Source organism: Puma concolor, chromosome A3, assembly GCF_028749965.1.
Source record: "Puma concolor isolate L17-30 chromosome A3, mPumCon1.1.hap2, whole genome shotgun sequence".
NCBI lineage: Eukaryota > Metazoa > Chordata > Mammalia > Carnivora > Felidae > Puma > Puma concolor.
The window spans coordinates 30,206,333-30,219,202 of record NC_141669.1 but is presented as its reverse complement, the minus strand read 5'-3'; the positions used below and the strand labels follow the sequence as shown (position 1 = coordinate 30,219,202).

At 46.6% G+C, this 12,870-nt stretch overlaps 1 protein-coding gene across 1 annotated transcript in view; it reads right to left on the bottom strand.

Moving 5' to 3' along the window:
• The window catches only part of VIT (vitrin), a 106,203-nt gene that overhangs the window by 57,930 nt on the left and 35,403 nt on the right, over positions 1–12,870 (bottom strand). Inside the window, exon 4 of the mRNA XM_086700361.1 lies at positions 3,617–3,773. Within this exon, the coding sequence (XP_086556487.1) occupies positions 3,617–3,773 (157 nt within the window). The remainder of the gene's footprint in view (positions 1–3,616; positions 3,774–12,870) is intronic.

The following is a 12,870-nucleotide window of genomic DNA, read 5'->3' as shown; positions in this document are numbered from 1 at the left end:
CATTCTCAGGGTGGGCCTCCGGTCAGAAATCAGCATGAAGAGGGGCGCCTGGGTGGCTCAGTCAGTTAAGCGTCTGACGTCAGTTCGGGTCATGATCTCATGGTTCACAAGTTCAATCTTCGTGTCCGGCTCTGTGCTCAGAGCCTGGAGCCTGCCTCACATTCTGTGTCTCCTTCTCTCTTTGGCCCCTCCCCACTCATGCTCTTGTCTCTCTGTCTCTCTGTCTCTCTCTCTCTCTCTCTCTCTCTCTCTCTCTCAAAAATAAACATTTAAAAAAATCAGCATGAAGAGTACTCTGCATGGGGATGGCCTCCTCATCACCCCATTGGGCAGAAATCTTCCCCCTCCCTGGCACTTGGTCCTACTCTATGTATAGAGGTTAGTTCGGGACAAGATTGAGCCGAAATATGATGCCTCCAGTGTGTTCATTATCCCTTTGGGTTGACAGAATCAAGGGAACCATTCATAATAAGACATCTGATTATGATATATTGTATTAATATTAAATTCTAACCGCTAAATCTGAATTTCTAAACCAAAGTATGCTCTCTCCAGCTTCCCAGTTCTGACCGTGGGGACTCTGAAGGGATAATATGGGAGGACCCGTGTGTACTTTCTACTCATGTTCTAGGTCTTAAAGCCTGCCTTATGAAGACAGACTCATTCTGTTTGTGAAAAACAAAACTGAGAGTATGAAAAAACTCCTATCTGTTCTCCCTTAAGGTCTTCATTCATCCTCCCCAGGGACAGTTTCTGAATAGTTTCTGAGTAGTTTCGCACTAGATCAGACACTGGTCCAGAAAACTACAATGGCACTCGGTTGTTCAAGTAGCAAATCTTGTGTTCTGAAACATTCAAGCTCTTCTCCTCCACCCCTCCACCCTCCTCTGTATTCTCTCCCCACGTTCTTTCCTACTCTCCAACCCCCAACATTGGGATTGCTGAGTCCTGGTCCTTGTCAAAACCCTTCTTATTTTCTCCCCAGTGGGGTCTCCATCCATCATAAAGCCATTCTCAACTCTTACTGGTCCAAAGTCTACATCTACCTCACATCCTCACTTGTACATTAAGCAGTGCTGGGACCCCTGCCCCTGTTCTTATGTACATATGTCACCTGGGCTCTGGACTGGAAGTCAGGGGACATGAGGTCTAATCCCGAATTTGCAACTAACTAGCAACTTAATTAGCTTCCCTATTTCTCAGCTCCTCTTGTAGCAAATGGGGATGTTAACCATAGCCTCAGGGTCAAGATGATGCTGGAAGGAGGGAATCATAGCGCAAGGAATTACTGTGATTACGATGACATCTTTGTGAGGTTGAATGAACTCGTGTGACTCTGTCCTGCATGGGAAGCATGGAAAGGCAAGAGAGATCCAGCAAATGCCAGAGGGAGCAGAGTGCCAACCATCTGGATCACAGATGGGAAAATACAGGCAACCCGAAGACAGGCTCAGCCTCTGCAGCGGACCCTGTGTCCACACAGACACAGCCTGGAGAGGGCCAATGGCGCTGGAGCTGACTGGGCATGCACGTGTGTGGGGATGTGGGTGTGCATGCACATTTGTGCAAGCACACGTGTGGGAGCACGCACGTGTGCATTCGTGCATATGCATGTGTGTGTAGATTTGTGTGCCTCTTTCCTTTTTGCAGGAGATTTATTTCAGAGTGAAAGCGAAATATTTTTTTCATAGTCTGGCGTTAAGAAATAGTGTTTGGTGTAGTTTCTGTCCCTTTTTTTAAGTTTATTTACCCATTTTGAGAGAGAGAGAGAGAGAGAGAACAGCATGAGTGGGGGAGGGACAGAGAGAGAGGGAGAGAGAGAAACCCAAGCAGGCTCCGTGCTGTCAGCAGAAGGAGCCCCACACGGGGCTTGATCTCACGAACTGTGAGATCATGACCTGAGCTGAAATCAGGAGTCAGACACTCAACCGACTGAGCCCCCCACGCGCCCCTGGTATTGTTTCTCTTGAATGTTTCACTAGTTCTCCGTAATAGAGCGTTTGTAGTCCTTTTCCCATCGGAAAATCAGCTCATCATCCCCCCGCAGTGGCGGGGAAAAGAGGCCAGCCAACAGACTCTTCCAGTAATTCTTACGTCTTATTTTACACATAGACTTTGCTTTTGCTGCTTCCCCAAATTTCTGAAAAGCTGCTGACGACACACCTTCAAAGGGAGTGAATTTTTTTTTTTTAATTTTTTTTTTCAACATTTATTTTATTTTTTGGGACAGAGAGAGACAGAGCATGAACGGGGGAGGGGCAGAGAGAGAGGGAGACACAGAATCGGAAACAGGCTCCAGGCTCTGAGCCATCAGCCCAGAGTCCGACGCGGGGCTCGAACTCACGGAGCGCGAGATCGTGACCTGGCTGAAGTCGGACGCTTAACCGACTGCGCCACCCAGGCGCCCCCAAAGGGAGTGAATTTTACATCTTTGCCCCTCTGTCTGGCAGAGATAGGACGGTACTATCACCTGACCGGTGTGCAGGAAGGAAAAAGATACAGAAGCCTGACTGATTCAGAAACTTCATCCGGCATCCGGTGGCCAAGCACTGACTCAGGGGCCGCATCTCAAAGCAGTCTCAGAGTGGTAGTTAAGAGCTGGACTTAGGTGCCAGTCCCCACACGAGTACTTTCTAACAGTGTGGCTTTAGAAAATCTAGTCTGCCTCTCTCTCAAGATGTGGACGGTAGTAGCAGCCACGGCGTTGGGAACTGTGAGGATTAAATAAGGTGACACAGGTGAGGCGCTTGACCCAGACACATTGGCCTTTTTGTCAAAGGCGCTGCGTGGACACGCATTCCCCTGTGTTTGGACTCGCAGCCTGAGCAAAAGAGGTTACGAGCGTTTCGGGGCACCTGGGTGGCTCACTCGGTCACGTGGCTGACTCTCGGTTTCGGCTCAGGTCATGATCTCACAGTTGGTGAGTTCCAGCCTCACGCGGGGCTCTGCGCTGACAGCACGGAGCCTGCTGGGGAGTCTCTTTCCCACTCTCTCTGCTCTTCCCCTGCTTGCGCGCGCGCTCTCACTCAAAATAAACTTAAAAAAAGAAAGAAGGATGAGGATTCTGTGAAGGTCACTTTTGCCTCTCCTCATTTAGGCAGTGACTTAGTTCAAAACATGTCATGCTTCCTGTCCTCCTTCCTGGAGGACAGCTGACCAAGCAGTGGCACCTGCCACCCTCCTTCTCACGTGTCCTGTTCTACTTGTCTCCAGGCCATCGCCACGGCTGTGACACTTCTCTACACTTCTGTGCCTTGCTTAGTCATATCCTGATTATTGCCTTGTTCAGCACGTACAGGTAGAAAAAACATGCTTCACGTCACCGAGAACTGTGGCTCCCTTGTCACGAACATGAGAGAGTAGAATTCTCCCCGTCCCATGAAGTCAGTTCTTTCCCCAGAGGGCTGTGAAAGGAGACTCGGGGCCATGCTTGGCCTCTGCCTAATCCCAGGGGATAGGGTTGCCACACGAAATACAGGATGCTCGGTTACATTTGTAGAGTCTCGTTTGCTAAAGCAGGCAGCCCTGCATGGCAGGGGGTGGGAGGGGTGGGGGGTGGGGGGGAGCCCTGCCCGCAGCCTGGTTGCTGGTTGTTAAGCCCCGTGGAGCTACCCACCTGTGAATCGCAGCACCGCACACGCTTGAGTAAGACGCGTAGATGTCCGTGCCATAAACGTGGTATTTGGGGTCTTGGCACCCTGCTGGGCATTTCACAACGAACTCAGGATTGATGATCTTTCCGGCTTTGACATCACAGTTGATCTGAGGCACAGCTGGGAAAGCAAAATGAGGCCAAAATTACACCTAGGGGTATCAGCTTATACACTGGGTGGCTCTGTCAGGTCATACATGATCATTTACTTAATCTCTAAAAGCCAGGGCCTGGGCCGACCCTGGGTCCCCTCCATATAATGAAAGCAAAGATATAATTAGGACATTCCTCAGGCTAAAAGAACAACAGTGACCATCCACCGCATTTAACCTGCTGAGAGCAAAAACAGAGGTGGATTCTTGTGCTTATTGAGACAGTTGAAGAGAACTCTGGGAAAAGACCCACCTCCGGGGGGTGGGGGGTCAGCAATGTCACTGTGGGTCCATGACTGGGGAACACTGGCTTTTCAGATGCTCTGGAGCTAGTTCGGGAAAAGAGGGAACTCTCAGATGGCCTTTCGGGCCACAGGGAAGGTATTTCAGGGAGGGTAGATGAGGGAGCACGGGCTGGGGCCAGGCGGCCTGATGCATCAGAGGCTCTGTACTGGAGCCGGGCGGGAAGGTGGGGATTGGGGGGGGCGGTGCTGGGCCAGGTCAGGAGGCTTGAGGGCTTGTGTTCTGTGCAGGAGGTGGGACACAGTGGAAGGTTTCTGGGCAGGGGAGACAGATAATGGAAGAGATCTTAGGTCGTGGTCCTAGACAGGGGTCCTAGGTCCGGGCTCAACATGATAGTGATATTTACTCATCTGCCTCAACACATGATGGAAAACTAGGACCCTCCCCCCCCCCCCCATCCCCTCTGCAGAGCAGCCAGGGGAAGCTCAGTCTTTCCTGTCTCCTTTGTCCTTCTTTGGCTTTGTGACAGCCATTGCCAGACTAGCACCATCCATCAGGCAAGTGTTCTAGAGCTGAAAGCTTGTCTGGGAACGAGGTGAGGTAGGTTCTCCAGGGGCAGCAACTAAAAGGGGATGTAGCTGCATCTTCCTTGGAGAAATTTCCCTCAGAAACTCTGAAGGACAAGGTCTCCTGGATGATACTATACTGGTGCCCTTGCAGCTGGGAAATGTATTCCGTTCAGGGCCCTGTTCTCCAGAAGGGATTCTGAAACATGAGCATAGTTCAAAAAATAGGCAGAGGCTCAGGAGGTGTCTGTAAACCATCAGGTGGGAGGGCTGGCTGGCAGAACAGGTTGTCTGGCCACAAGGAGGTGAGAATTCGGAGGCGACAAGTGATTGCCGTCTTCACACGTAGGGCTGGTGTGTGCTAGGACACCAGAGGACCAAGCTAGAACTGAAGGAGCGACTTTCCATAGAGGCAAATTTTGTAAAGAAGAACCTTCCAGTGATCGAGGCTGTCCTTGAAGGAATGGGCTGCCTTGTGAAGCGGTGCGTGAGCTGAAGTATGCAAGCAGGGACTGAAGAGTTGAAGATGAGATTTCTCCATTGGGTGGGAGGTAGAATCAAGCCCCGCCCAGGGCTAAGAGTTGGTGAGGACACGCATGGAGCCAGGATCTCTGCCAGGCCACCCACCCTCTCCCTGGGTTACTGAGATGGTCTCAGAGTTGTTAATGGCTTCCAGCTGTACCCAAAACTCCCCCCACCCACCCCCCCACTCTCTCTCTTTTAACCCTTATGTACCTGAATGGAGCAGAGTTGCATTTCTCTCAGACTGCAGAGAAAACTGATGTTAGAACTTCTGCTCTTTTCCTAAGCTCCTCCCAGACGATATCGGAAGCCCTCCTCCCCCGGGGGGGGGGGGGGGTGCTGAGTCTGATCACAGGCTAAAACAATTTGTGGTCTAGGTTAAGAAGCGGAGTGCTGTGCTCAGAACAGCCTGTGGTTTTCTTCTCCCTACCACAGGTTGCCTCCTCTCCAAAGCTATTTTCCTTTTATCTTTCATTCTCTTAAATCCCGATACTCAAGTCTGCATTTACTATTTTGAGTCTCAGAATATCTTTTTTTTTTTTTCTTTTGTAAGCAATTTGGGGGCTGAAGACGCCAGTGTAGTGTCTCCTTAAATTAGTTAATTGATCCCTGGGCGTAAGTGGACGTGTTCGGCTCTCCTCCCTTCCGCACACCACTTCCCCACCCCCAAATGCATCTGCTCCTTTACATGGACACAAAACGGAAGCATGCCTTCTTGGTTCTTAGGGATTTGAACCAGGAGGTGACCGGCTCTGCGAACTGGGATTTAATGTGGATGTGACTTTGGCTCTCCTGGAGGCCAACCCAAATCTTCTGGAGTGGAATAAATGGGGGTATATCTGGAAGTTTATTGCCTGAGTATTACACAGTGATCAACGCTATTGAAAGACTTTAAGGTATACACAACACACGCAAAGGATTTTCCATGAAATAGTTGTTTTAAAAAGACAAGTTGGGGGGGGGGAATGTCACATGGGAATATTTTGCTTCCTGCTAATCAAGTTCCCCTTTCCCTCAAGGGGTGTTTGTTTCATTTTTTACAAAGGCCTGGAAGTGCCCTAAATAAGCTCTGTTTTAACTGCACCCAATTGGATTAGCAAAATCAGTGAATTAACTCAACCCATAGCAGGGAAAAATGAAATCAAGCACATATGCTCATGTACTTTGGAAAAACAGAGTGCAATGGCAAAGTGTGGCTAAAGGTCAAATATTTGTTAAATTTGTACAGAAAATTAAGCTGGAGAGAGTGAGCTAATTAAAAGTAATTGCCCAAATCACTGGGAAGAGTAATGTCTGAATCCAGCCTCAGGAAGAAGCGGCCACTTGCATTTTGGGGGCCACTTTTCTTTGAGTATAGAAACCACAGTTTGGTTGTTTAAAGTATTCCCCCAGGTATTTGTGAAGTAGCCTGTTTTCTTGTAACCTCGAAGAATCTTTCATCCATCCACTTATAGTCCAAAGGAAGTGATTTCTCTTTGCATTTCCTCTGAATATTTTTGAACCACTCTGATCTTACAGCTTAGGTTTTCCTTTCCTTTTTCTTTCTCTTTTGTTGTTCAGGTTCATTTTCGTATCTCCCTTCACCCTTCTCTGGGTTTTATCTCAACCGTGCAGAACTAAGACTTCCTTAAGAGGACAAGACAAAATTAAGGCAGCTCAGGAAGTATCATCCTCAGGTCTGAGGGGAGGAGGAAGACCTTTGGCAAATGCCTGGTGAGGGGTGGGCAGCGCGCGCTGCTTCCCTACTGTCAACTTCAGGGGATAACCTAGAAGTCATCAAAAGGTTTACTGCCAGCAACGTTTGAAGAAAGCAAGACGAGAGCCTCTCCCGGTCCTTCCAGAGTAGACAGGTGCCATGGTGGTGAGGGAGCCCGGGGCTGAAGTCACAGAGATGCTAGGGTTGTCCAGAACTGCTTGGGTGGAACCTTTGCACAGAGACCTGTTCCTTGGCCATATACTCTTCTTCTCCCTAGTAGGATGCCTTTAGGTTACCTTGCTTTCTCATGGTCACTATCACTTTCATTGACAGAGCTCACATGAGAGCATTGCAGAATCCACCAAGATTTCTTCCTGGAGGTCCTTGGCACCAGCCATAGGCAACAGGGAACCACTTACAACCCAGATGATTAGAACTGAGGGATGAACTTTAGTTGCTGCTCACTGAGGTCCTGTGTTTGCTGTATGGATCTCAGCGGGTCCCTGGGCAAAACTGGTACTGTCTGAGTCACTATTTCATACAACACAGGAATACTAGAGGTAGGTCTTCTGCCTGATCTAACAACGGATCAGGTGATGGGCTATCAGACTGGGTAATGTCGCATACAATACGCCAATCAGATAGCAGACCAAATCAAACGGAATACTTGTTTTCTATTCATCTTTTCACTGATCCCAGGTGAGCTACATTGCTTCTGGAAAACAGATAGGTTTCCTAATCAGTTAAGAGAAGCCCTTTGTAAGGTTGCCTCCTGGCAGCTTATGAGGAGGAATTATTATAACATAAAAGCACTTATGTATAAACAGTTTTGATGTGAAATTTGATTTGTTAGAAATTTGAAACTGAATATGAAATTTGTTAGAGTGTGCTATTGAACTCAAGCAAAGTCCAATTTTTAAGATAATTATGCAAAAACATTAATGAAATAAAAATGACCTTTAAATAAAATTTGAAGATGAACTGTCTCCTTGATCCTCATGCCCAGTGACCAGATCATGTGAATCCTTCCTTGGTAGTGACTTCTTTTGCAAAGCATTCTTGCCCATTTTTCTTAAACGGTCCTTGACCACCTTGAATCTTTGGGCAAAAGCCATCAATACTATTTTGCTGCCCGTGGAAAAATTTCAGAATCCTTAAGGCCTTTCCCAATCCCCTCCACAGGACTTCTGGGCTCGCCAATATTGCTGCTGGCACTTTTCAAATGCATGTCATCTTGCAAACTTGGCTTGTATCATTTCCCACACCTGGAACCCTCTTTCTTATATCTGTGTAAATGTTACTACTTGTCAAGGCCCCAGTTTCAGTCAGATCTTCATCTACCTCCTGGAATATATATTCCACAAAAGTAAGGATTCTTGTCTGCTTTGTTTACTGCTGATCAAAAATGTCTGCTGAATGAATGAATGGATGAATGAATGAACTGGTCCATTAGCAAATCTTACTAGTTTTATTTCCAAATCTGCTATTTCTCTCTACCTCCATCTTGGTCCAAGTCACCAACATTTCCTGTCTGGACTATTAACATAATAGCCACCTATCTTGTCTTCTTCCTTCCATGTTGCCCACCCTTTGCCCCAAGCTTTCCCCATTAGACAGTCAGGGTGATTCTTAAAAAAAATGTAATCACATTTCATCAGTTTCCTGATTAAAACCCTCATTGGCTTCTTATTGCCCTTAGGATAATGTCCAAGCTCCTTGAGATGGTCTACAAGACCCAAAGGACTTGGTCCCTGTACTCCTGTCTACTGAATCTCCTACCACTGTTACTTGGTGATGAGAATGTGCCAGGCAACAAAATCCTAGAAGAAGGAGCCTTCAGACAGAAAGAAGAGCCAGTGCAAAAACCCTAATGTGGGAATGGGCTTGGTGGTTTGAAGAATATAAAGGAGGCCAGTGTGTGTAGAGAACAGTGGAGGAGGGAGAGAGAGATCTCTGATACAGACTGGGAGGTCAGAAGGGGTCAAATCACATGGGGACTAGATGAATTAATAATCCTGCCATAACCAAGATGTCAGAAATTGTTTTTGCTAGCCCTCTTTCCAGGACTGTACAATAGCTTTTTTTTTTCAGAAGAAATTTATTGATAAGCCTACTCGGGATAGAGGCTGAGCTTCCAAGGACCTGTGTGTGGGCTGAACTCTTCAGAGAGGCAAGGAGAAGCATCTATGTGTAAAAGGGGCTTGAGAGGGAGGTAGGGGCATGAGATGATAAAGGAGAGAGAGCGAGGGTGAAATGAGGTGCTGGCAGAAGATTTTATGCTCTACAAGATGACCTCTTCTGTTGATCCTGGAAAGTCCATAGTAAAAGCTCCAAAATACGATAAAACATCAGATGCAGGGAAGTTTCTTGTACAAGTTAGTAAAGTAGCTGAATCACAGGGCAGGGTGGAACAGGAAGGCCATTGCAACACAGGAGTGACTAGGTAGAGAAATCATGAAGTTCATTGCAGATTCTCCAGAAATCATGGGGAATGCTCCAGACTTTTTAAAAGATTATGGAACTGGTATTTATACAGGTTTAATCTGGCATCTGAGGATCCATGGTGGCCAAGCTAACACTGGGACGACATCACTCTAGATGATGGAATGACAGCATTAGTTAGAGGTGGGGCTGGATTTGAACTCTAACATGTCTGATTCTAACACTATACCACATTTTCCCTGAGACAAGCTTTTGCCAAGATGTGAAGGCTTGGGGTTAAAAATATTTTCCTTAGGTCATAAAAGATTCCTTAAGAAGACTATATCAAGCGACATTGGAGGGAAACATAAGGCATGTGATGGAAATTGTTTACAAAGGCAAACCCAGTAGAGAGCATGTGCCTCAACAGGTAACTCCAAGCTCAAGCTTTAAGCACTTCTTAAAAACTCTATAAAGGTTGGTCCTTCTAACCAGGCTTCCATATGCTATGGAAGGACAGCGATGAAGGAGTGACTGGAGAACAGAGGTTAATCTATCTGTGGCAACACAGCTTTTGGGCAGCTGCAAAAGTTTGTGTCTCTAAAAATAACCTATTTTTAGTTTTCAAAGGACTCTAATACACATTTTTTCTTTCACTTGAACCATACAAAACCTTGAGAGGTATATTATTTCTACATTTCAGAGAAGTGAGTTGACTTGCCCAAGCCCAAGTACTAAGTAAGTGGCAGAGGTAGGACCCGCACTCAGGTCTCTGGCTCTAAAGCCAAAGTTTTGCCGCTTCCACCTGTTTACTTCTTCCGTAACTGAGAGAAAGAATTAAATTACTCTTCCCTAATCTAATCCTAAGGGTTTTCCTGAACTCAGAGGTCACTGACAACCACCAGTGGGTGAATATTTCTTGAAAATTTGTGTGTGTGTGTGTGTGTGTGCGCGCGCGCACGCACTCATCTGTGCATTTATCCCATTGTTTCCCTCTTATTTCTGACAAGGGCCATGGTAGAGTTTGCTCAACTAAAAATCTGCAACACAGAGAGTGCACCTCCCTTCTCACTCCCACCTCAGAAGGAGGGCTAGAAAGTGAATCCTCTTCCTGTTTCATGGTCTGAGAAAGGGCACACACACCATTCTGTGTGGAGAACACACTGGTGTTGGTACCAGGTGTCTAAGAAGCAAGCAAGCACTGAAGGTTACTCACAAGTTGCTACAGCTAACAACACGTGAGCCTACTCGGGAAGCTGTGTGTGTGTTCTGCCCAAATCTGACAACCACCCAGAGCTGTCTCTTCATCAGTGTCCAATGCACTAAATAACCAAGTCCCAGAACAATTACCTCTTCATGCCCAAGGCAGTACCTCTGGGAATCATCAACCTTTCAAGGTTGATTGCAAAAATCTTTCCATGCCTTACAAGGTATTAAGGTTAACTTATTGGAAAGAACCACGTGGATTAAAGGTTGTACATTTCACTGCAAGTTAAGACTATTTTAACAGACTCAATGTAATGGAAATATTTCAGAATGTAGCTTTACTGCCCTGGAGAATATCTCACTGTTACTTATCCTACTGATTGTTGTCTTCATTGTGTAGACAGCTCAGGAAACTCTGAAGGTCCCCATCATCTAATGAATGGCAAAGAACAAAGCTTCTCCACCTGGCCTTGTCTAGTCCTAACCCATTTCCCAGCTGCATCTCCCATGACTCCCCCACACTTAAACCGACTACATAACTCACTGTTTCCTGACATCATCTTCCACTTTTTCCCCAGGATGTCTGGGCTTAGTCTACCTAGAAAACCCTCCCACATACCTCTGCCCTACTTTCAGTTCGTGTCCTACCTCGAATGCTTCTTCATCAAAGCAGTATGAATCTTTTTTTAAATTTTTTTAACGTTTATTTATTTTTGAGACAGAGACAGAGCATGAACGGGGGAGGGTCAGAGAGAGAGAGGGAGACCCAGAATCTGAAACAGGCTCCAGGCTCCGAGCTGTCAGCACGGAGCCCGACGCAGGGCCTGAACTCACGGACCGCGAGATCATGACCTGAGCCAAAGTCGGACACTTAACCGACTGAGCCACCCAGGCGCCCCAGTATGAATCTTATTCATACATCCCTTGTTATTCTTATGTAATCATTTGCCACATTTTGCTTTATTTTATAGTGGGTTTTGGATGTTGTTTTTGTTGTTGATTTGTCCATCCATTCAACAAATACTCAATGAGCATTCAATGAGTCTTCATGTTGCTTTTGATCTAGATGGCAAGACAGACTCTATAAAAAAGCTCTTCTAAGAATGTGGGATAAGTACAGAGCAGAGGAAGTGTAGTGCACATAGGAGCCATATAAACTCGTTTAGTGTGTGTGTGGCAGTGGGAATTAGGTCCAGGAGGTCTCACCTTTGCATAATTTAATTTTATCTTCTACAAGATTGGGTGCTCACTGAAGTCAGGGACTCTGCAGGATGGATGGCTGGTAACATGTTGCATGGAGCTGATCATGGCTCTCACCTGTGTGATGCCATCTCGCCTGAACCCACTTTTAATGGAAGCCATTGCTTCTGAGGCTCTTCTGGGGCTTCCTTACATGTAGAAAAGCCATGGAGGAGACTTTATAATTTAAAAGATTTTTTTCCTCCTTTACAGACACTGCCTGGCAGGGATTGTTCCAGAGATGCTGGTGGACATAATTTAAGGGGAAACATATGATGTGTTTGTTACAGTGTGGCCTGAAATGTTCACGAGTTGAAGACTAGGCTCTTTTTGAATGTGGAATCTACACACAGACGAAGTTAACAATTAAAATTCATAAAGTACAGTGACTGCCTTAGGAGAAGAGTCTTATGAATATACCCGAACCCTTCAATAATTATTTGTAGCCTACAACAATCGAGAAAAATGCCCCCACATTTTGGTCATTTGTTAGCAACTGCTTGAATAGGTTTGTACTGACTGTGTCTACCACTGAGGTGCCTCTAAGTAAGGTCAGACGCATGGCTCTAAAACATATCAGGAAAATGAGAACCTTGAGAAATCACCTCTGAAAATAAACTTGGTGAAACTCTCATTGCATATAGTGTGGTAAGCTTTACCATGGACTATACAGTGGGTTGATTTATTGAGACATTAACTTAGGTTTATTCTGATTGTATTCCTCCCGCCGCCCCCCCACCCCCTTACTATTCTAAGAAGGTAGTCAGGCCTTTGTCTTCTCCCACCTCTGGAATTCAAGGTTGCAAGAGAGAGGGCAGAGTTGCCCAAACACAGCCCTCACGCATTGGGAATTCGTTTCTCCAAATCCCCCCTGTTTGAGAGCACTGAGCTTGGTCAGCCCAAAGAGTGATGGAGAGGAAATGATCTTCCAAGACTGGGAAGGTGGGAGTGGGCAGATAGGTCTCGGTGGGGGAAATGTCTCTGTTCCCTAATAGCTGCCTTGGAGGAAAATCATCTGGGAGCAATACCTGGTGTGGTGCCCCTCACAGTGAATCCTTATTCCTGGGACTGCCGCCATCTTTCCCAAGATCCCACATTTCAGAAAACAATGGAGTGCCCAACTTCTACAGATAACATGGGCTTGGACACTGAGCAGGGCACGGGAGCTCCCTG